Below are 22,144 nucleotides of genomic sequence, written 5' to 3'. Positions count from 1 at the left end.
CGAGGCCCTCACCTGGGAATACAAACAGGTATAGAAATATAAAAGAAAATATAAATTTTCTTTCTCTGCTGAAAGAAAGACAGATTAGCTTGGAGGCAAACAGGTTCCCTCAGGCAGCATATAGCTCCGGCTGGCCAAATAACCATAAACTCAGAACTTGCAGGAGACAGGACTGGCCACGTGCCTCCACTGATGTGAGCAGCAGGCCCAGGAGCAGGGTAATTCAGTGACGTGCTTTCCCTCTGCCCCGTTGGCTACAAAATGCTGGTGACTGACGCTGCTATCCTTGCACTGGGGAATGCTGAGCCCAGGCCCTGTCAGTGCCAGTGCCTGCCATGCAACATCTGTCTACTTCATGGCTGGATGAAATTTGGTTTTCCCTGTCTAAAAAGCACCAGGGATGGGTCTAAGCTCATTTCTGAATGCCTCTGTGCAGACAAGAAGAGGACAGAACAAAGCTGGGCTTAGAAGAGGCTGAATGCTGACTATAACCAACAGTTCATCAGTGGCATTCAAATGGTAACACGGAGCTGAACAAAACCGGCCAGACCTCGGTGACACAACCACCACCTCAGCCTGCTCCCCTTCCACCCCCGCAAAATGGGGCCAACTCACTCCAAAGCTGTAATGACCAATATAACGTGTCTTTCTAAAGGAATTTTGCAGCAGCACAATGCCACGTGCAGTGTGGCTTTCCACATGCCACTAAGGATTTCAATGGCATGAATGTGAACGCATGTTATCAGGTGAAAATTCTGGCAGTGTCTGATCCTGCAGCTGGAGAACAAATACTTGGACACAGGCCAGCCTGGTTTCTTCAGTAGTCTAGTAAGGCTTAGAAGACAGTGATGAGTGAGAATGATTCACCCCAAGACAAGACTTAGGTGGGACCTCCTGGGAGGTCCCGTGGTGGAGCAGGGCTGGCACAGGCACCAGCACAGCATGAAGCACACAGAAAAGCAGGAATGCAGAGCAACTTTGGCAAGATCTTAATCCTGCCCAGCCAGTGCTGTAGCCAGGCTGCTGACTGTGCCCCGAAGTGGGTTTTGGTATCATTTTCCCTCCGACCTCCCTTGCAGGGTGCCTGTGTTCAGTGTGTTTCCATGCTCCAATTACTGCTTTTCTCTCTGGTTTCTTGCCCTGCTGCCCGGGACCCCAAGAACTGCACAACAGCCCAGGCAGAGACTCCTGCAATTCAGACAAGTGGGGCCACCCCAGTGGGTTCGAGGACCCCCCAATACTGATTGTGCAGCAGTGGGGATACGCTGAGCTGCAACCCTGGAGGGGTCTCCAGGAGGAAAGCTTGGCTGCTGCTTCTGAACTTGAGCAGCATAAGAGAGAACTGCACATGCTGGAGCGAAAGCAGCCCAATATCCGAGAGAAAGTGGTGGTGAAGGAGCTGATCAAACTGGAGAAAAACCCAGAAATGCTGAAGTCTGTTAGGACCCTGCAGCTACAAATCGATGAGGAATCCTTCAAGAGGAAGTCTGCAGAAGAAGCAATAGTGAAAGTGAAGAACAAGATTGAGGAGGTGGAAAGACTAATTGAAACAGCAGAACCCAAAATTATTGTTAAGGAGGTGAAGCAGGTAGAGCAGGACCCAGAGTTATTGAGAGAGTCTTCCAAGCTTAAAACCCTGATTGAAGAAGAGAGGAACAAAAACTTGATGCTTACAGGTGAGCTGGGAGAGCTGCAGAGCCAGTGCAGTATTGCAGAGAAGCAAAAACCAAGGGTAGAGGTTAAAGAGAGGGTCAACGAGATTTTCCTGGTGGATCCCGAAACAGAGCGACAAATTGCCCACCTGAAAAGGGAGCTGCAGGAAGTTACTCTGAAAAGAACAAAGATTGACAGTGAAGTGGAAGAGGCCTTAGCAGAGCTCGATGTCCTCAGGTCACAGAAACCAGTGGTCGAGCTTAAGGAGGTTATAGAGGAGGTGGTGAAACATGAGAAGAGTCCAGAGATTCTTAGAGAAATTGACAGGCTGAAACAACAGCTCAATGAACTAGTGAACACCAATGGCAGGACCCAAGAGCAGCTCATTAGACTGCAGGGTGAAAGGGATGAATGGAAGAGGGAGAGATCCAAGGTGGAAACGAAGCTGGTCAACAAGGAAGTCATCCGATATGAGAATGATCCACTCTTGGAAAAAGAAGCTGATCGTCTTCGTCAAGAGGTGCGTAACATGTCTCAAAAGAGGAGAGCTGCAGAGGATGCAATCTATGACTTGCAGAATAAATACATGCTACTGGAGAGGCGAAAGCCAGAGGAAAAGGTAGTTGTTCAAGAGGTGATACTGACTCAGAAGGATCCAAAGCTCCGAGATGAGCACAACAGGCTGAGTCGGAGTCTGGATGAGGAGGTGAGCAACAGGCGTCGTCTGGAACGTGACGTGCAACAGGTTCGTGCACTGGTGGAAGAGCAAGAGAGGTTGCTCAACTTTCAGGAGGATCGAAGCAAGAGGCTTGCACTAGAGAAGGAGATGAGACAAATTACGTTGAGAATAAAGGAGCTGGAGGAGACCCCAGCCCCAGTGCAAGAAAAGATCATTATGGAAGAAGTGGTCAAGTTGGAGAAGGATCCAGTCCTCGAACAGTCTGCCAGCAACCTGCGTTTGGAGCTGGACCATGAGAAGACGGAGGTGCTGAACTTGCAGAGAGAGTGCAAGAACCTGCAGATGCAAGTCGATGTCCTGCAGAAAACAAAATCCCAGGAGAAGACCATCTACAAGGAGGTGATTCGAGTGGAAAAGGACAGAGCGCTGGAGAGTGAACGTGCACGCATCTGGGAGCTGCTGAGCAGGGAGAGAGGAGCCAAGCAAAAGGCAGAAGAGGAGGTACGGCGGCTCAGGGAGAAGATCGAGAGAGCTGAAGGCATGAAGAGGACATGGGCTCGTGAAGAGACGGAGCTGCAGAAAGCCAGGAACCTGGCCATCCAGGAGAGAGCCAACTTGGAGAGTGAACTGAGGGAGCTGGAGAGGCAGAAGCAACAGAAAGTCCTCTTCCTTCGGGAGGAGTCCAAACTGCTCAACCAACGGACTGAGAATGACAGGCAGAAGAAGAAGCAGCTGGAACATGAGTTTTCCCTGCTGGAGGCAGACATCCTTAGGGAGAAGGACCAGATCTACAACAAGGAGAGGTTCATTCGAGATCTCCAGTCAAGAGTCAACCGGGAAGAAATCAATCATGAGACCCAGATGAGAGAGACAAACCTCTCCACCAAGATCTCTATCTTGGACCCTGAGACAGGGAAGGATATGTCCCCTTACGAGGCCTATAAGAGAGGTATCATAGACAGAGGCCAGTACGTCCAGCTGCAAGAGCTGGAGTGCGACTGGGAGGAAGTCACCACCCTGGGCCCAAACGGGGAAATCTCAGTTCTCCTTGACAAGAAAAGTGGGAAGCAGTACTCCATCGATGATGCACTAAGGCTGAGGAGGATCACAAAGGAGGAGTACCAGCTGTATCGGGATGGCAAGATTCCCATCTCTGAATTCGCCTTGCTGGTGGCTGGGGAATCCAAGCCTCCCCCGTCCCTCTCCATTGGCTCCATCATCTCCAAATCCCCGCTCTCATCACCTACCACCCACCAAACCCAAAGCTTCTTCCCCCCAGCCTCGCAGAAGGGCTTCTGTGATGACACTTCCCCCATCGCTGGAGTGTATGACACCACCACCGACACCAAGTACAACATCAAGACTGCTGTTGCAAAGAAGCTGCTTGATCCCATGACGGCTCAGAAGCTCCTGGAAGCCCAGGCTGCCACGGGGGGCATCATAGACCTCATTTCTCGGGACCGGTTCTCTGTCCATAAGGCAATTGAGAGGGGGCTGATTGACAGGACCTACATGCAGAGACTGCTCAATGCCCAGAAAGCTTTCACAGGGATTGAGGACCCGGTGACCAAACGAAGGCTGTCTGTGGGGGAAGCAGTTCAGAAGGGATGGATGACCAGGGACAGTGCTTTCCCCTACCTGGAGGTCCAACATCTAACTGGAGGGCTCATTGATCCCAAGAAAACTGGTCGCATCCCTGTGCTGGAAGCTGCCCAGACAGGGATGATAACAGGTGACCTGGCCAACAGGCTCCAAGATGAGTCCAACTATGAAAAAGATCTCATTGACCCTGTCACTAAAGAGAAGATAAATTACAAGGAGGCCATGGCCCTCTGCCAGAAGGATTTGTTGAGCTGCCTCCTGCTGCTCCCAGCCACGTCGGAGGACTATCAGCGGTACCACCAGGCGAGCCGTTCACCCAAGCTGTCACGGTTCAGGCACTGAATGGGCTCAGGCATGTACTGGATCTGGTTCCTTCAGGAGTTCATCCCTTCAAAACACCTCTCCCCATGGAGGCAGCAGCGATCACAGGAACGGAGCGTCTAGCATTTAGGGCTGCATACTCTTCTATCTTAGCTATCTCTGCTTCCCAACGCAGCTTGGTTGTGTGAGGAACAAAGTGTGATCGTGAGTGTGTAAGGGCCTGACACAGGGGTCCCGGCAGTCCCCCGGGTGCTGCTGTGACAGCAAAGGGGGGTTGACTGCGAGAACTCCACTGGCAATAGGTTAAACGTGGTTAGGCCCAGAAAGGGGGGAGAGCCAGAGTGTTTTCCAGTTGGGTCATTCTTCTGCATGCAATAAACATAGAAAGTGTGTGGCTGTGGCTGTGTTGTCTCTGCAGGCTGAGGCTGCAAAGTGGCCAACGGCATGGCTAGTCTTGCCCCCCATGAAATCCTAGGCCCTGCAGCCCGATCTACAAAGGAGTTGCAGGCTCTTGCTTCCCCTGATCTCACAGCACTGAACCCCCTAAATTTCTTTCTGCATGTCCATATTTTTAAAGATTTTGTTATATTATTTTTGTCTTTAACCCTGGTCATTTGGAAACCTCTGAAAGAGGGACTTGGTCACCAAAGGGTGCAGTTCCATGTCATGTTTGATCCAGTCTAAGTGAAGGCAGCTACCCAATGGAGCAGCCCTGCTGCCCCCTCCAGCTGCCTGTCGCTGGTGCCTCTCTGGCTGCAGACCAGTGACAGTGTTGGCTGTACAATGACTTGTGTCACTTCACTGAGCTGCTGGCAGAGGAAGCCAAGCCCCAAGCAAAACCAAGCCCTGTTGAAGTAGATGATTTGGGGGGGCTTGTCCTGTACCTGTAGAGAGGCAACTGTGTTGCAAGGGAAGGGACGACCTTCAGTAGCAGACTGATGATACATGCAGCCAGTGATGATGTGAAACTGCTTTCTACACCCCTTGGCTGCAGGATCCACCCAGCAGTACCGGAAAATCTCCACTTGCTATTTCTTTAGGTGAGCTTTCACTCCTTTGTGTAACTTCCACTGCTCAGCCCTTGCTGAAATGAACAAGCTCATGTTCCAAATGTTCTTCCCTAGTGTCTACCCCACTGTGGAGCATCCTCTGGCTTTGCGGGATGAGAAAAATAACTCTATTGCCATGAGCTGCTCTAGCCCCTCTCCCAAGGGCTCTTTTAACTGATGCTGTTTGGGAACTCCAATATACCCAAAAGAATCCATAAGGGTAGAGGCTTTCTCCCCCTTCTTCCCCCATCAGAGTAGCAGCATAGCCTCTATTTCCATAGAGCCTAGCTGGGATTTGAAGTCTGGGCTCCAAGAAGAAATTGTTCCCATGCCAGCAAGCGCAGCACAATCACAGGTCCCGTTACCTTCCTGCTGGTAGGCAGTACTCAGCATTAACAATCTGAGTCCAGCTATGGAAACGCCAAGTTCCCAGTTCAAGATCTGCCTAGGCTCTGTCCCGTGCTCTGCAGGGTCTGTGTTTATTGACAGGCCTATGGCTGGTGTCCGTGGCCATCTCAGCTGCCATGATCAATATGGGGCAAGTTGTTGGTTTACAACGGAGAAAACTCTTGCACACACCCTAGAGCATCCCTTCCCAGCCTGTCTCCTCTTGGTAGAGCACTGCTGGCACACGGGACGCTGTGCACCCCCTTCCTGGCTGGTCTGGACCAGCAGCAAGGGCTGGAGCTGGGCTGTGGGGGACCAGGGGACACATCAGGAGAGAAACTCTGCCCTGGCCTCCTGCCGGGGTGACCAACAGCTATCAGTGCACAGGAACGCAGCCAGGTGAGGATCACGACCCAGTGCAACCAAGGAGCCTGGGACCAGTGCAGGTCCCAGCAGTCCTTGGGTCCCCAGCTCTTCAAAGCTGCTGGGAGCAGCCTTGCTGTGCTTTGGCTTTGCTCCCCTCGGCTGGCTGAAAGCAGGGAGGATCCATCAGCAATGGGGCCTTTGCTGCAGCTCGGCTCAGCCCCACAGGTGAGTTTGCTGTCAGCCTTCCCCTTGCCCGGCTCCGTGGGGCAGGGTGCTGGGCTCTAGGGCTGCCCTCCTTCCTGCTGCTCCCCTTGCAAATGAGGTAAAACTGTGCTTGTTTTTTTAAAGCAGTACCATGTTCACGTGGTGACTCTTTCCTGAAGTGCTGATTCAATGGTTTTAGGGAATGCTCTGTAACTAAGGGACTTGCAGTTCCGGTAATTAGGCAGTCAGTTAATCATTTTGGATAAAGTGCTCCCTAACTGCGTGCTGGGAGGTATTTACCTAAGGCTGGGTGAAAGCGTTAAGAGATGAATAGGCAGCTGAGCAGTGGAGCTGGCTGAGCAGTCCCCCTCGAAGGCTGGCCTGCCTTTTTTTTTTTTTATGAAAAAAAACCCCACTAAAAATCCTTTTCTTTGCTATCAAGTGGTCCTCAGCTGCAGACAGCAGCTCGTTTCGTGTCGTCCTGACGTGTCCCCAGAGCCCAGCTGCCTGGCAGGGTTGTGGGCTGCTCAGGAGGAGCCCGGTAGTGCCTTTCCTCCCTTCGCAGGCACAGGGCGCTGGGCGCTGCATCGTGGCTTTCCCAGAGCGGTTATTTCGACACGGCTGTTGTTGGTTCCCTTTGCTGGCAGTGGGGTTGGGTCATAAATGTTTGAAATTCAGCCTGTTGCTTCATTTTGTGGGGCTAGATGAGCTGCAGTATTTTTATTTGTTTCTGGACTGGATTAACGTCCTTGGTATTTATTTCTTGATGCAGATCTTTTTTTTTAAAAAAAGCAACCTCTTCTGTGAGCAGCTTGTCTGGTATAGCACAAGCATTTTTTTGCATAAAGCAAACAGAGAATTGTCTGTACAAAATGAATTGACTTTAAAACACGTAGGAAAGGCAGGGAAATGATTCCCATAGCCGAATTCATCCATGTCTCACAAACGTGCCCCTGCGAGCTGGGTGTTACCATACAGAGGCCAGGAGATGCTGCGTGGGCCCAGCTGCCTACTCTCCCCTGCTCAATCACAAAACGGTTCCTCCCAAACACGAGCAGGGCAACTTTTTCCAGGCAGCCACTCCAGCATGACTCCTACCAACAGCTTCAAAAGCAAAGCAACCCCCACCCGCCCCCCCCAAACCCAGTCTAATTTGTGCAAATTGCAGAGGCAAGCGAGCTCCCCAGGTCCTGGCGGCTTCCAAACCTGCAGGAGAAGTACAGCCAGGCAGCACGGCAGGGCCCGGAGGGAGGTGAGCAACAGGGCCCAGGGTTTCGCTGTTGGGGATCTGTCAGGAGGTGTGGCCGCTGCAGCAGGGATGACAAAAGTCTTTTTGAAGTCAGGAATTAAGCAGAGCCGCCCGCTGCCTTTTGTTGGGCCGGGAGAAGGAGTGAATGATGGAGGAGGGCGAAGGATGACAGAGCTTGGCTGTAGACAGGCAGGTCTCGGGCTGAGAGGGGCTTTTTCAGGAGGGACTCAAAGGTTTCTCTCCCCTGTGCAAATTCTCTGGTATGCAGTAGGTGGGGAAGGAGGTTTGTGCTACAGCTGCGTGTGCAGCCACCTCTCTCCTTTACTGCATTGTTTATCTGTCATGAAACTCTAGGAACGTGATTGCTTTGGAGAGCTGTTGGGTTGTGCTGAAATCACTTCTTGGGATCACAGTTATTAGGAGCACATGATGTGTGTGCACGTGCATGAAAAACAGGAGTGCAGAAGGTTGGCATCCCTAAGGCAAAAATCTGTCTTTTGAGTATTTAAATAAGTAGATTATAACTCTGAACTGGTTTGTGGCAACCTGTGGTGGAAAGAAAGCCCACCTTACCATACCGAGACAGCACGTGGCTGCAGAACCATCAGCCCCTCATTCCACAACAGAATTGAGAGCACATCTCTGCAACTGCCAAGGATTTGGGCTGGAAAGGATAAAAGAAAGAGTGCAGGAGGTCATGAAGGGAGAAGAGCTCTGTGGAAAAAAGGACCAGCCAGAACGTCCTACGTCACTAGTCCAATGGGCCACGCCAAACAATAGACACCGAGGTTTGTGAACAAATGACAAGCTTTTATTTTTTTTCTGCACTGAAAGAAAAAAAAATGAAGATGTCAAAACCACACCGAAAGTTTGTGATGATTCTCCAAACATTTGAACAGCAAAAACATGTCCAAGACAATGAAGCGAAGGAAACAGCGTTAGATCTGGTCGGATGATGGAAAGCCAGTGCTTTAGCTGTTACTGTTCCAGCCATACGCAACGTGTGCTTTATGATAACTGGATCTTTTGGCTTCTCAGTCCAAGCTACGGCACAAATGAAGACACCTGACAGGGCTCTTCAGCTTGTGAAACAGCAGAATGTCAGCTCTGTTCAACAGCTCAGATCAAACAACTTGTCTAGTGCTGACAAGCCCAGCCTTTTAAATCAGCAGCAAAGGGCCGAGCAGGGAAGCGCTCCCCTGCCCAACGTGGAGCTCCAGCACACCCTGGTGTCAGAAACTGCCACCGACAGACCTGGGGATGCTCCAGTGCTGGACAGACAGACATCCCTGTGTGTCCCCTTAGCTCACTGATTAACGCAAGGACAAACCTCTGAAAGATGCGCTCTCATCTACATTTCAGTGTTTTACGCTGATAAATACCCCTCACCCCTTTGCACGCAACCTCTGCAAAACAGCTCTACTGGCTGTAACCCAGACAAACCTTTCCCCAGCAACGGGCTGAGAATCTCTAAATGCAAGAACGTCCCTCTCCAGGTGCCTCCCGAGAAATGAGACCCTGGATGCCGCTGCCACCCGGAGCTGCAAGTGCACGGGGAGAGCTGTGTCTTCTCATCTGCGGTGTCTCTGCGGCACGTGTTGCTCTTCAGGGCTCTGAGGACTTCTCCAGAAGTACTTGTGATCGAGGGCTGCCTTGGCTGTGATGCGCCTGCTGGGGTCATACAGGAGCAGTTGCTGCCGAGAGAAAAACACAGCAGATTTAGGATTTTAAAAAACAAATTGCACCTTCACATGGCTGGGCCCAGATGCAGATGGTGGTCCTGCCTTTTCCCTTCTCTGGGCTTCGGGAGTAACACTCAGCTGAAGTTACCATGGGGATTACACTAGAAGGGTTCCTTGACCCTCAATGCAGTGTTTCCTAGAGGAACTTGCACTGCCAGTCCTGCTTCAGAGCCAGGACTGAGCCCTATTTGATGATTCCATATTTCTGCAATAGCAGGGATGAGCGTTAGAACCAGATCAGCTAACACGCTTCCAGGTAGGTCAGTCCCAAATATCCCTATTCTTTGCCCAGTTTGAAAAGGTCCTGTCTGTCCCTGGATCTTGTGCTGAGCCCTCACTCACCACCAGTAAGTCTCTACCATCTCGATCTAAGTTGGGAACAATTTCCTCCATCTCCTTCCTTGTCCACCGGGGAAAGGTCCCCTTGTAGTCAGGCAGCTGGGTCACCCCAGGCCAGGTCACCTCGGTGGGAGTGCCCAGGGTGCGAAAGATCCGGAAGAGCTGACTGATCTGAGAGTCCCCTGGAAACAGGGCCCTCCTGGTAACCTGGGGGAAAAAAAAAAGCACCAGTTCCCACCTTTCCTTTGGCTGTGTGCCCTATTTCCCACTGCAAGCAACCCTTTGTTCCAGCAGATGCAAACTGCACAGACCAGGGCAGTTACAATGCAGCGATTCCACCAGGAAGTGGCTGGGATAGTCACGGGTGTCTGCTTGTCTCCAGCTCCTCTCCAGGGATCTGTGTCTCCCCAAGGCTGCCCCTGTTTCAGCCAGTCGCTTAGACTGGCCCCAAAGAGGGCTTTGTCTCTAGTTTTCTAACACTCCCTCTTGCAGGCTGGCTCCCTCCCCACCTGCTTGCCCAGGCTCTGCTGATCTGCAGCTTGGGGGCTTTGGGAGCTAGGGGTAGTGCTATTACACTGCAGGGATAGCAAAAACTCTACAAAGTGCAGTATGGACCCCTCAGAGATCCACTCTGCCATGCTATGAGAGTGCTAGTTCTCTGCAAGCCGCTGTGGGGACATCTGCAAGAGAGTCATCTCCTCCCAAGATCAAAACGCTGCAGCAACAAGACAGAAGTTACCTTTCTGGAAGGAGAGGCATCACATTCTCGTGTACTTGAAACTGCAACTGGATTACAGAGGCTTCTGTGCCTTCTGCCAGGTCCCTGCTCTGAGCCCACAGCTAAGGATCAGCTAACCCTCAGGGTGGACTTCCCATAAAACACACCCCAGCACAGAGTGGGACCACAGTATCACAGATCTTTGGCATCTTGTCCCTCCTTCCCCTCTTGCCATTGCAGCTGAAGCCTCCCTGCTCATTAAAGAGACTATTTAAGCCCATTCTACCATTTCTGCAAAGATGCAGCCGATGCTCCAGATATCCACAGCGGTCGAGTAGTATCTGCATCCCAGCAGTATCTCAGGGGCTCGGTACCACAGAGTCACCACCTGGTAAGGAACCAACAAACAAGCTTTGTCTAAGTTCCCTGGGTGAAACTAGAGGCATGGGCTCCTCTCCTCTCAGCTGTAAGGCAGTGACTGTACAAATCAGAGTGTGCCAAGGCCACGCTGAAGTAACAGACACCTTAGTGACAGCAAGATTGGGATTAACAGATCATTCTTCAGCAAGACACTCTAGAACAAATAAATATACCCCGTGCAGAGAAGGTGAGAACCCAGCTTGCAGGTAGGCTAGGGTCGAAGCAGTCAGCACGCTTTGTGGGGACATGAGGTAGCCCCTTAGCTGCAGGTTAGGTTAAGAGCGCATGCCCGGATACAGCTGTGCCTCCATTATGGATGAGTAACTTGTGATGCTGCTGTTGTTCACCCACTATGGATTTTGTACCCCACGCTCAGGTGGCAGGGAGCCTCAACAATACCTCATGAGTGTATGTGCGCAGGGGGACTCCAAAAGTTCTTGCCAGTCCAAAATCAGCCAGCTTGATTGTTCCTGCTTCGTTAATGAGCAAGTTCTGCGGCTTCAAGTCCTTGTGGATAACTCCTTGTGAGTGGCAGAAACTCACACCCTGCAGCAGCTGGAAAAGGTAGTTCTAAGGAGAGAAGAGATTTCAGACAAGGCCATGATGAAACCACTTTGAATCATTGGATCACATGAACCAACACACTTTGGATCCTTTATAAACCTGAATGGGAAAAAAAGACCTTGCTATAATGCAACACCAGGCTTGCGGGCCACTACTCGGAGATGGCCACAGACTGATCCCACCCTACATGAGGACAGAAAGACTGCAATCCAAGCAGTGGCAGTCCCTTCCACCCATCCGTTACCCTGCACAAAGGAAATTAGTAATAGATCCCTCAGTTGCCCTCTTAATAGCAGTTTGTTCTGCAGCAAGATGAGCTGGAAAGCCTGGAAACAGCTGGGAAATAAATGCACTGAGCAATAGTGCCACGAAGTTTTCCCAGCTGAAATGTTTGAGATCCGAGAGGTTGAATGCCTCCAGCCAAGGATGTATCTCTTCCAGATGCAGTCTGGCTAAGAGCAGCTCAGTGCTGGCTCTGCCCAGCAGAAGGCAGTAAGGACACACGCTCTCTGCCCTGCCTGTTAGCACTTCTTCCACACTGTACCTTGACCAAGCTTAAAGGAATCTCTCCGGTTTGGGATGAGTCCAGGTATTTCTTCAGGTCCTGGTTCAGATACTCAAACACTAGATAGAGCTTCTTCTGTCCATGTATGACATCCAGGAGCCTGCAAAAGAAGTGCAAGCACTTCCTTAAGTACCTTTCAGCATCTTCATACCTTTCCAAACATCCTTCCTCCCACAGATGCCTCTGAGTCCTTTAGAGCAGACAGAGGCAGATGGAAAAGCAGCATCTAGTATGGGGCAGCAGCAGCTTGGACCAGCCTGTGTTGCTGGAGTGAAGGGGCAGTGCTGTGAGCTACTTTGCGAACCAGGGAAATGCAAGTGATTCCTGCGTTTTCCTGTTTATTTTTTTCCTGTTTATACAGTCAGGAAAGGACAGGAAAACCCCCCTTGGTGCCTGTACCCAGAGTTCCCTGAGCAGGAGCTCATCAATGAGCTGGTGGGGAGTGTTTATCCAGGTCTTACCTGACTATGTTGGGGTGCTTCAGCTCCTTCAGCAGCGAGATTTCTCGGATGGCCGTGCTTGGGACGCCTTCTGTCCCCCTGCGGCAGAGACAGGCTGTATGGCACCCTGTTCCTCAGTGGGATCCCACAGCCATCAGAGTTCTGAGTCCCTTCTCCCTTCCATTGTACCCCATCGCCTGCCCAGGGGAGGGTCTGTTACACTGGGCACCCTGAGTTTGGGATGGAGCCGTGCATGGGGTGGACTGGGGTGAGGCAGGGGGAAATAGAGCTGTGGAGAAGGAGAGGGAGGGGGTCACCTAGACAGTGAAAACTCTGGGGACTTGTTTGGGAGCACGTGAGAGCACATTTGGAGAAGCAATGACAGTTTAAATGCCCAAGCCTCACTTGGCGGGAGATGAAAGTTCTTTACTCCTCAGGCAGCCCCCTTCACTGTCCTGAGGGGCCACCATGGGGTGCAGACCTACCACCATGGCCCCCAGTCCACACTGACACCCCTCATTGTGGAGACAGCCCAGGGCTGACTCAGGGGAACAGTAATAAACTTTTATCTGCCCAGTCCCCACCCTGGAGGGGTTGAAGTTGGCTCTGCCTGGAGGCTGAGCCTCACCAGGCCCTGGCACCACACCCCTGAGGGAGAGGCCACCTCCTAAAATGGTGGCTACTTCCCCCTGCCCTGTGCCATGAAGCTGGGACCAGGTAGTGCCAGATGAGGCCCTAGCTGCTTGCATGAGCCAATAGAGACATTTTTTTCCCTCATGTCAGGCTTTTTTGAGCCTCTCGCGCCATTTTGGACACTGGGCTGGGCTCACGGCCTGCCTGCTCACTCCCATGGCAGGGCTGGGGCACTGCTGGGTTCAGCTGGTGGCCATCTCCCCACAGATAGCCCTACCGGCCCCAGAGGAGCCATTTGCCTTCCTCACCCCCCTCCCCCCTCGACTGGGCACCCTCTTGCTGCCGTGCTGAGGAGGCAGCCGGCCTGGTGCCATGGCAGGCCGGGTGGGTGCTGGGCTGGGCCGGGCCATGGCAGCCCCAGGGCCGAGGCTTTGTCCTACTCACGAGTCCAAGCGGATCTTCTTGAGGGCCACCAGCTGCCCCGTATGCTTGTTGCGGGCCTTGTACACCACGCCATAGGTGCCCTCCTCGATCTTTTCCACCTTGTGAAACGCCTCTCGCAAGGTATCCATGGTGCTGCCTCAGGCTTGCAGTGGTGGCGGGGGAGGGGGGGGCAGCAGGCACTGCTTTCTGAGGGAAAAAAAAAAAAAAGGAAATAAACCCTCAAATATGGAGAAGGTGTTTGCTCTCCTTGTGTGTCCCCGAGCTGCTTTTGGGGTCTGGGTCCCCCCTTGCTGCTCCCCCAGCACAGGGACGGGCCTTGAACTGGGGCAGCTGCAGGCAGACAGGGCTGCCTGGGCACACTGACAGGCGTCTGGGGTGTGGGGTGTCTCTGGGGGGCTTCGGGCAGACCCCAAGAGCCAAACACGCTGTGCACCAACCGCCCAGGACTTGCTTGTGACCCAGATTGTGCAGTGTGCTGGCTGAAGCAAAAACCGAGCAAAATGGATGTAAAGAAGTGCTTCAGGCCTGCAAGAAAGGCAGCAGGGACTGCACGAGGCCCAGGGAAGTTCTCCAGCTCTGTTTGTACAGTGCCTGGTGTCAAGGGGATGTGGTGCATAATTAGGATTCCCTTGGACAAGCTCAGGTCAAACACACCACAGAAATGTCTTTTTTGGGAGGGGGTGGGGGGTGTGTGTGGTTTTTTTGTTTGTGTGTTTTGGGTTTTTTTGGTCTTGTGCAATTGTCCCTTGAACCTTCCCACCGTGGGCTGTGCTGCTTGGTCAGTCTTTCAGAAGATGTCCTTGGGGAGGGATTAAACATTGACTTGACAGCTGACAGAAGACAAGATTAAAAAAGTATTACGCATTGTGGTAGCAGGAAAGGTAGAGCCACAGGGACTGTCTTCTGAAGGGCTTGGGAGCTCCATGTCTCTGGGTGGGCATCGCAGGACACAGCAGCCCACTGGGTGCGTGGGTCCACAGCGCAGACCCCAACATTTAGGTGACCTAAAAAGGACTGATTTAGCCCATTGCTGCGATACCAATTCAAAATCTTTTCTAAATTGATCCTGATTTTGCCACTCTGAAAGAACAAAAGCATGGTTGCTCTGTGGCTGAGAAGGGATCCATATGGCCATGGCAAATTCCTGTGTGGGTTCGCTGGTGGCTTGTGAAAGTTGTTTGCACTCACATCTCCATCTGGAGTCACTGCCAAGTTTGCTTTCCTCTTCCTGACTGGTTGGGTTTGTGGGGTTTTTTGGTAACACTTGTAGGAACCTGGTATTTTGGATATTCCCAGTCTTGGCATCTTGGATGTTTCCAACTCTCTGGCAAACCTGGCCATTTGGATAAAATTTAAGCACACAGAGGACAATAAGAGAACAGACAGGAGATGAGGTGTAAACATAAACACATCATGACAGACTCATCATTTTCTCTTACAAAACCAGGTTAAAATCTTGCTTCTTGAGATCATGTTTTTGGATGTGGGCTGAACAGAGAGTGTGCTGAGACAGGACTTTTGGATCTCTGTAACTGCGTGAAGACAAACATAAGACTAAACTATGATTAAAGATTATAGCAAGCACTGTAATTACTGAGCCATCTCAGGCCCTTAAATCAAGCCTGCTGGTAACAGGGGACTTTGCCAATACCTGTAGCATTTTGATCTGCTGCTGTGCATTGTATGCTTTCAGTCCTTGTTTTCTGAACATCTCACCAGAGTATCTGAGCAAAAGCAGAAAAGGCTGCAGGTGGCTGAATGCCCCTGCAAACCACAGTCTCAGCACACTCCAGGTCTGGGGATTCCTATAGCACACGGAAGTCTTCTCTCTTTTGCACTAACATTTTATTCTCATCTCACATTAGTGATTCTCTGTCTTTTTGTTGATGGTTTAATTTTGTTAGGTGGGTCTGGCACTGTGTTCTTAAACCAGAGTGGCTCTGATGTAACTTCATCTTCTCTTGCAACTTTTTCAAAGCCAAGCACTTCCTTACACACCCAGTGCATAGGGGGAAAATTCCATATTGCTAAATTTTCTTAAATCATCCATGGGGATTGTGCAGGGGCTAATGCACTTGCTTTAGCAAGAAAGAGGTTTTTAATCAGTAAGAGACAGGCTGCCTTCTCTTTTCATCTTTATCTAAGAAAATATCAATCAAAACCTTTAGATGCTTCAAAAAATAGTGATTTAAGGTCTCCGAAACTTAGTGTGTCAAGGAAGAAAGTCAAGTGGTCGTTCTCGGGGCACTGCAAATACTTATTTTAGAGCTCAAGTCAATCTCCCGCCTTGGACACCAGCTCCTGAAAACCCAAAGAGGCTGGTGCTACTGAAAATAGTAATTCTTTGTTCTTCTTGTTTCTTTGTTGGTCAGTCCAGGTATGTGAGTGTTTTGCCAGGAATGCTCCTGTGTGGCAGCTGAGTCACAGTAACCAAATGCACCCACTCACGGACCCACAGCCACGCAGGGCTAATGAACTTTGCACTAACGCCCTTTACCTCCCATCTGCCAACAGTAACCCTGTGCTTTGGCAACGCATGTGGGTGTGAGCCGTTCAACTCATTTGATTCGGAGATTGGGAGACTTCTCCTTTTTCTGATGTCTCCAAGCCTTGCATTACAAAAGGACCAGTACAACTCAAGCCTTCCTTTCCTTAATCACCACTTTAAACAAACAACAAACCTGCTTCCCAGAGCTATTTTCAGTGATGACACCTGGCATGAACAAACAACCCACAGTCACATACTGACTCACAGCCTTCAAGTGTTTCCCTGCTTAGTGACTTTACTTTGCTATTTGCCGCAGCAAAAACCCATCCTCTAAATTTACTTTTCACATTTGTTGCAAATGGCAGAGCAAGGACCAGTGTATGGCTGTTCTCAGAGCTGCTGTCAGGACGTGCTGCTTCCCATCCGCTCCTGCCTCTCGTTGAAGTATTTCCTCTGCTCCTGTACGGCTTGTTCCAGCAAGGGCACATTCATCCCTTCCACACCGGTGAATATTCGTGCCTTTACTACGAGGCCCTCACCTGGGAATACAAACAGGTATAGAAATATAAAAGAAAATATAAATTTTCTTTCTCTGCTGAAAGAAAGACAGATTAGCTTGGAGGCAAACAGGTTCCCTCAGGCAGCATATAGCTCCGGCTGGCCAAATAACCATAAACTCAGAACTTGCAGGAGACAGGACTGGCCACGTGCCTCCACTGATGTGAGCAGCAGGCCCAGGAGCAGGGTAATTCAGTGACGTGCTTTCCCTCTGCCCCGTTGGCTACAAAATGCTGGTGACTGACACTGCTATCCTTGCACTGGGGAATGCTGAGCCCAGGCCCTGTCAGTGCCAGTGCCTGCCATGCAACATCTGTCTACTTCATGGCTGGATGAAATTTGGTTTTCCCTGTCTAAAAAGCACCAGGGATGGGTCTAAGCTCATTTCTGAATGCCTCTGTGCAGACAAGAAGAGGACAGAACAAAGCTGGGCTTAGAAGAGGCTGAATGCTGACTATAACCAACAGTTCATCAGTGGCATTCAAATGGTAACACGGAGCTGAACAAAACCGGCCAGACCTCGGTGACACAACCACCACCTCAGCCTGCTCCCCTTCCACCCCCGCAAAATGGGGCCAACTCACTCCAAAGCTGTAATGACCAATATAACGTGTCTTTCTAAAGGAATTTTGCAGCAGCACAATGCCACGTGCAGTGTGGCTTTCCACATGCCACTAAGGATTTCAATGGCATGAATGTGAACGCATGTTATCAGGTGAAAATTCTGGCAGTGTCTGATCCTGCAGCTGGAGAACAAATACTTGGACACAGGCCAGCCTGGTTTCTTCAGTAGTCTAGTAAGGCTTAGAAGACAGTGATGAGTGAGAATGATTCACCCCAAGACAAGACTTAGGTGGGACCTCCTGGGAGGTCCCGTGGTGGAGCAGGGCTGGCACAGGCACCAGCACAGCATGAAGCACACAGAAAAGCAGGAATGCAGAGCAACTTTGGCAAGATCTTAATCCTGCCCAGCCAGTGCTGTAGCCAGGCTGCTGACTGTGCCCCGAAGTGGGTTTTGGTATCATTTTCCCTCCGACCTCCCTTGCAGGGTGCCTGTGTTCAGTGTGTTTCCATGCTCCAATTACTGCTTTTCTCTCTGGTTTCTTGCCCTGCTGCCCGGGACCCCAAGAACTGCACAACAGCCCAGGCAGAGACTCCTGCAATTCAGACAAGTGGGGCCACCCCAGTGGGTTCGAGGACCCCCCAATACTGATTGTGCAGCAGTGGGGATACGCTGAGCTGCAACCCTGGAGGGGTCTCCAGGAGGAAAGCTTGGCTGCTGCTTCTGAACTTGAGCAGCATAAGAGAGAACTGCACATGCTGGAGCGAAAGCAGCCCAATATCCGAGAGAAAGTGGTGGTGAAGGAGCTGATCAAACTGGAGAAAAACCCAGAAATGCTGAAGTCTGTTAGGACCCTGCAGCTACAAATCGATGAGGAATCCTTCAAGAGGAAGTCTGCAGAAGAAGCAATAGTGAAAGTGAAGAACAAGATTGAGGAGGTGGAAAGACTAATTGAAACAGCAGAACCCAAAATTATTGTTAAGGAGGTGAAGCAGGTAGAGCAGGACCCAGAGTTATTGAGAGAGTCTTCCAAGCTTAAAACCCTGATTGAAGAAGAGAGGAACAAAAACTTGATGCTTACAGGTGAGCTGGGAGAGCTGCAGAGCCAGTGCAGTATTGCAGAGAAGCAAAAACCAAGGGTAGAGGTTAAAGAGAGGGTCAACGAGATTTTCCTGGTGGATCCCGAAACAGAGCGACAAATTGCCCACCTGAAAAGGGAGCTGCAGGAAGTTACTCTGAAAAGAACAAAGATTGACAGTGAAGTGGAAGAGGCCTTAGCAGAGCTCGATGTCCTCAGGTCACAGAAACCAGTGGTCGAGCTTAAGGAGGTTATAGAGGAGGTGGTGAAACATGAGAAGAGTCCAGAGATTCTTAGAGAAATTGACAGGCTGAAACAACAGCTCAATGAACTAGTGAACACCAATGGCAGGACCCAAGAGCAGCTCATTAGACTGCAGGGTGAAAGGGATGAATGGAAGAGGGAGAGATCCAAGGTGGAAACGAAGCTGGTCAACAAGGAAGTCATCCGATATGAGAATGATCCACTCTTGGAAAAAGAAGCTGATCGTCTTCGTCAAGAGGTGCGTAACATGTCTCAAAAGAGGAGAGCTGCAGAGGATGCAATCTATGACTTGCAGAATAAATACATGCTACTGGAGAGGCGAAAGCCAGAGGAAAAGGTAGTTGTTCAAGAGGTGATACTGACTCAGAAGGATCCAAAGCTCCGAGATGAGCACAACAGGCTGAGTCGGAGTCTGGATGAGGAGGTGAGCAACAGGCGTCGTCTGGAACGTGACGTGCAACAGGTTCGTGCACTGGTGGAAGAGCAAGAGAGGTTGCTCAACTTTCAGGAGGATCGAAGCAAGAGGCTTGCACTAGAGAAGGAGATGAGACAAATTACGTTGAGAATAAAGGAGCTGGAGGAGACCCCAGCCCCAGTGCAAGAAAAGATCATTATGGAAGAAGTGGTCAAGTTGGAGAAGGATCCAGTCCTCGAACAGTCTGCCAGCAACCTGCGTTTGGAGCTGGACCATGAGAAGACGGAGGTGCTGAACTTGCAGAGAGAGTGCAAGAACCTGCAGATGCAAGTCGATGTCCTGCAGAAAACAAAATCCCAGGAGAAGACCATCTACAAGGAGGTGATTCGAGTGGAAAAGGACAGAGCGCTGGAGAGTGAACGTGCACGCATCTGGGAGCTGCTGAGCAGGGAGAGAGGAGCCAAGCAAAAGGCAGAAGAGGAGGTACGGCGGCTCAGGGAGAAGATCGAGAGAGCTGAAGGCATGAAGAGGACATGGGCTCGTGAAGAGACGGAGCTGCAGAAAGCCAGGAACCTGGCCATCCAGGAGAGAGCCAACTTGGAGAGTGAACTGAGGGAGCTGGAGAGGCAGAAGCAACAGAAAGTCCTCTTCCTTCGGGAGGAGTCCAAACTGCTCAACCAACGGACTGAGAATGACAGGCAGAAGAAGAAGCAGCTGGAACATGAGTTTTCCCTGCTGGAGGCAGACATCCTTAGGGAGAAGGACCAGATCTACAACAAGGAGAGGTTCATTCGAGATCTCCAGTCAAGAGTCAACCGGGAAGAAATCAATCATGAGACCCAGATGAGAGAGACAAACCTCTCCACCAAGATCTCTATCTTGGACCCTGAGACAGGGAAGGATATGTCCCCTTACGAGGCCTATAAGAGAGGTATCATAGACAGAGGCCAGTACGTCCAGCTGCAAGAGCTGGAGTGCAACTGGGAGGAAGTCACCACCCTGGGCCCAAACGGGGAAATCTCAGTTCTCCTTGACAAGAAAAGTGGGAAGCAGTACTCCATCGATGATGCACTAAGGCTGAGGAGGATCACAAAGGAGGAGTACCAGCTGTATCGGGATGGCAAGATTCCCATCTCTGAATTCGCCTTGCTGGTGGCTGGGGAATCCAAGCCTCCCCCGTCCCTCTCCATTGGCTCCATCATCTCCAAATCCCCGCTCTCATCACCTACCACCCACCAAACCCAAAGCTTCTTCCCCCCAGCCTCGCAGAAGGGCTTCTGTGATGACACTTCCCCCATCGCTGGAGTGTATGACACCACCACCGACACCAAGTACAACATCAAGACTGCTGTTGCAAAGAAGCTGCTTGATCCCATGACGGCTCAGAAGCTCCTGGAAGCCCAGGCTGCCACGGGGGGCATCATAGACCTCATTTCTCGGGACCGGTTCTCTGTCCATAAGGCAATTGAGAGGGGGCTGATTGACAGGACCTACATGCAGAGACTGCTCAATGCCCAGAAAGCTTTCACAGGGATTGAGGACCCGGTGACCAAACGAAGGCTGTCTGTGGGGGAAGCAGTTCAGAAGGGATGGATGACCAGGGACAGTGCTTTCCCCTACCTGGAGGTCCAACATCTAACTGGAGGGCTCATTGATCCCAAGAAAACTGGTCGCATCCCTGTGCTGGAAGCTGCCCAGACAGGGATGATAACAGGTGACCTGGCCAACAGGCTCCAAGATGAGTCCAACTATGAAAAAGATCTCATTGACCCTGTCACTAAAGAGAAGATAAATTACAAGGAGGCCATGGCCCTCTGCCAGAAGGATTTGTTGAGCTGCCTCCTGCTGCTCCCAGCCACGTCGGAGGACTATCAGCGGTACCACCAGGCGAGCCGTTCACCCAAGCTGTCACGGTTCAGGCACTGAATGGGCTCAGGCATGTACTGGATCTGGTTCCTTCAGGAGTTCATCCCTTCAAAACACCTCTCCCCATGGAGGCAGCAGCGATCACAGGAACGGAGCGTCTAGCATTTAGGGCTGCATACTCTTCTATCTTAGCTATCTCTGCTTCCCAACGCAGCTTGGTTGTGTGAGGAACAAAGTGTGATCGTGAGTGTGTAAGGGCCTGACACAGGGGTCCCGGCAGTCCCCCGGGTGCTGCTGTGACAGCAAAGGGGGGTTGACTGCGAGAACTCCACTGGCAATAGGTTAAACGTGGTTAGGCCCAGAAAGGGGGGAGAGCCAGAGTGTTTTCCAGTTGGGTCATTCTTCTGCATGCAATAAACATAGAAAGTGTGTGTCTGTGGCTGTGTTGTCTCTGCAGGCTGAGGCTGCAAAGTGGCCAACGGCATGGCTAGTCTTGCCCCCCATGAAATCCTAGGCCCTGCAGCCCGATCTACAAAGGAGTTGCAGGCTCTTGCTTCCCCTGATCTCACAGCACTGAACCCCCTAAATTTCTTTCTGCATGTCCATATTTTTAAAGATTTTGTTATATTATTTTTGTCTTTAACCCTGGTCATTTGGAAACCTCTGAAAGAGGGACTTGGTCACCAAAGGGTGCAGTTCCATGTCATGTTTGATCCAGTCTAAGTGAAGGCAGCTACCCAATGGAGCAGCCCTGCTGCCCCCTCCAGCTGCCTGTCGCTGGTGCCTCTCTGGCTGCAGACCAGTGACAGTGTTGGCTGTACAATGACTTGTGTCACTTCACTGAGCTGCTGGCAGAGGAAGCCAAGCCCCAAGCAAAACCAAGCCCTGTTGAAGTAGATGATTTGGGGGGGCTTGTCCTGTACCTGTAGAGAGGCAACTGTGTTGCAAGGGAAGGGACGACCTTCAGTAGCAGACTGATGATACATGCAGCCAGTGATGATGTGAAACTGCTTTCTACACCCCTTGGCTGCAGGATCCACCCAGCAGTACCGGAAAATCTCCACTTGCTATTTCTTTAGGTGAGCTTTCACTCCTTTGTGTAACTTCCACTGCTCAGCCCTTGCTGAAATGAACAAGCTCATGTTCCAAATGTTCTTCCCTAGTGTCTACCCCACTGTGGAGCATCCTCTGGCTTTGCGGGATGAGAAAAATAACTCTATTGCCATGAGCTGCTCTAGCCCCTCTCCCAAGGGCTCTTTTAACTGATGCTGTTTGGGAACTCCAATATACCCAAAAGAATCCATAAGGGTAGAGGCTTTCTCCCCCTTCTTCCCCCATCAGAGTAGCAGCATAGCCTCTATTTCCATAGAGCCTAGCTGGGATTTGAAGTCTGGGCTCCAAGAAGAAATTGTTCCCATGCCAGCAAGCGCAGCACAATCACAGGTCCCGTTACCTTCCTGCTGGTAGGCAGTACTCAGCATTAACAATCTGAGTCCAGCTATGGAAACGCCAAGTTCCCAGTTCAAGATCTGCCTAGG

The 22,144-nt window shown here is 51.1% G+C and overlaps 2 protein-coding genes across 5 annotated transcripts; one reads left to right on the top strand and one right to left on the bottom strand.

Moving 5' to 3' along the window:
- Nucleotides 1-600: 600 nt before the first annotated feature.
- On the top strand, nt 601-21,019 carry LOC141932993 (envoplakin-like). The gene is made up of 4 exons (XM_074847239.1): nt 601-624; nt 763-820; nt 1,080-2,184; nt 17,675-21,019. Exons 1-4 carry the CDS (start codon nt 601-603, stop codon nt 20,664-20,666), a joined length of 4,179 nt encoding a protein of 1,392 aa, XP_074703340.1. The 3' UTR covers nt 20,667-21,019.
- Nucleotides 8,300-13,538, bottom strand: LOC141932843 (cyclin-dependent kinase 3-like). 4 transcript variants are annotated; one of them, XM_074846996.1, is made up of 7 exons: nt 13,376-13,538; nt 12,320-12,397; nt 11,838-11,958; nt 11,129-11,299; nt 10,596-10,697; nt 9,595-9,798; nt 8,300-9,204 (listed from the first exon to the last, which is right to left on the bottom strand). In XM_074846996.1, the coding sequence occupies exons 1-7, from the start codon at nt 13,501-13,503 to the stop codon at nt 9,082-9,084; spliced, it is 927 nt and encodes a 308-aa protein (XP_074703097.1). In that variant the 5' UTR covers nt 13,504-13,538; the 3' UTR covers nt 8,300-9,081. The 4 variants fall into 4 exon arrangements, with proteins under 4 accessions (XP_074703097.1, XP_074703098.1, XP_074703099.1 ...); XM_074846997.1 differs by lacking the exon at nt 10,596-10,697; XM_074846998.1 differs by lacking the exon at nt 11,129-11,299.
- Nucleotides 21,020-22,144: the final 1,125 nt, after the last annotated feature.

This window comes from Strix aluco, chromosome 21 (genome assembly GCF_031877795.1).
Source record: "Strix aluco isolate bStrAlu1 chromosome 21, bStrAlu1.hap1, whole genome shotgun sequence".
Taxonomy (NCBI): Eukaryota; Metazoa; Chordata; class Aves; order Strigiformes; family Strigidae; genus Strix; species Strix aluco.
This window is presented reverse-complemented; position numbering and strand designations above follow the sequence as displayed.

Coding starts and splice junctions, on each gene's coding strand:
- LOC141932843 (XM_074846996.1), bottom strand. CDS start 13,503: ATGGATACCTTGCGAGAGGCGTTTCACAAGGTGGAAAAGATCGAGGAG. Junction 11,959..12,319: donor AAGCACCCCAACATAGTCAG/GTAAGACCTGGA, acceptor CTTCTTTTGCAG/GCTCCTGGATGTCATACATG. Junction 9,205..9,594: donor ATGGTAGAGACTTACTGGTG/GTGAGTGAGGGC, acceptor TTCTCTCGGCAG/CAACTGCTCCTGTATGACCC.
- LOC141932993 (XM_074847239.1), top strand. CDS start 601: ATGGGGCCAACTCACTCCAAAGCT. Junction 625..762: donor GGCCAACTCACTCCAAAGCT/GTAATGACCAAT, acceptor AAATTCTGGCAG/TGTCTGATCCTGCAGCTGGA. Junction 2,185..17,674: donor CGTCAAGAGGTGCGTAACAT/GTCTCAAAAGAG, acceptor GCAACCCTGGAG/GGGTCTCCAGGAGGAAAGCT.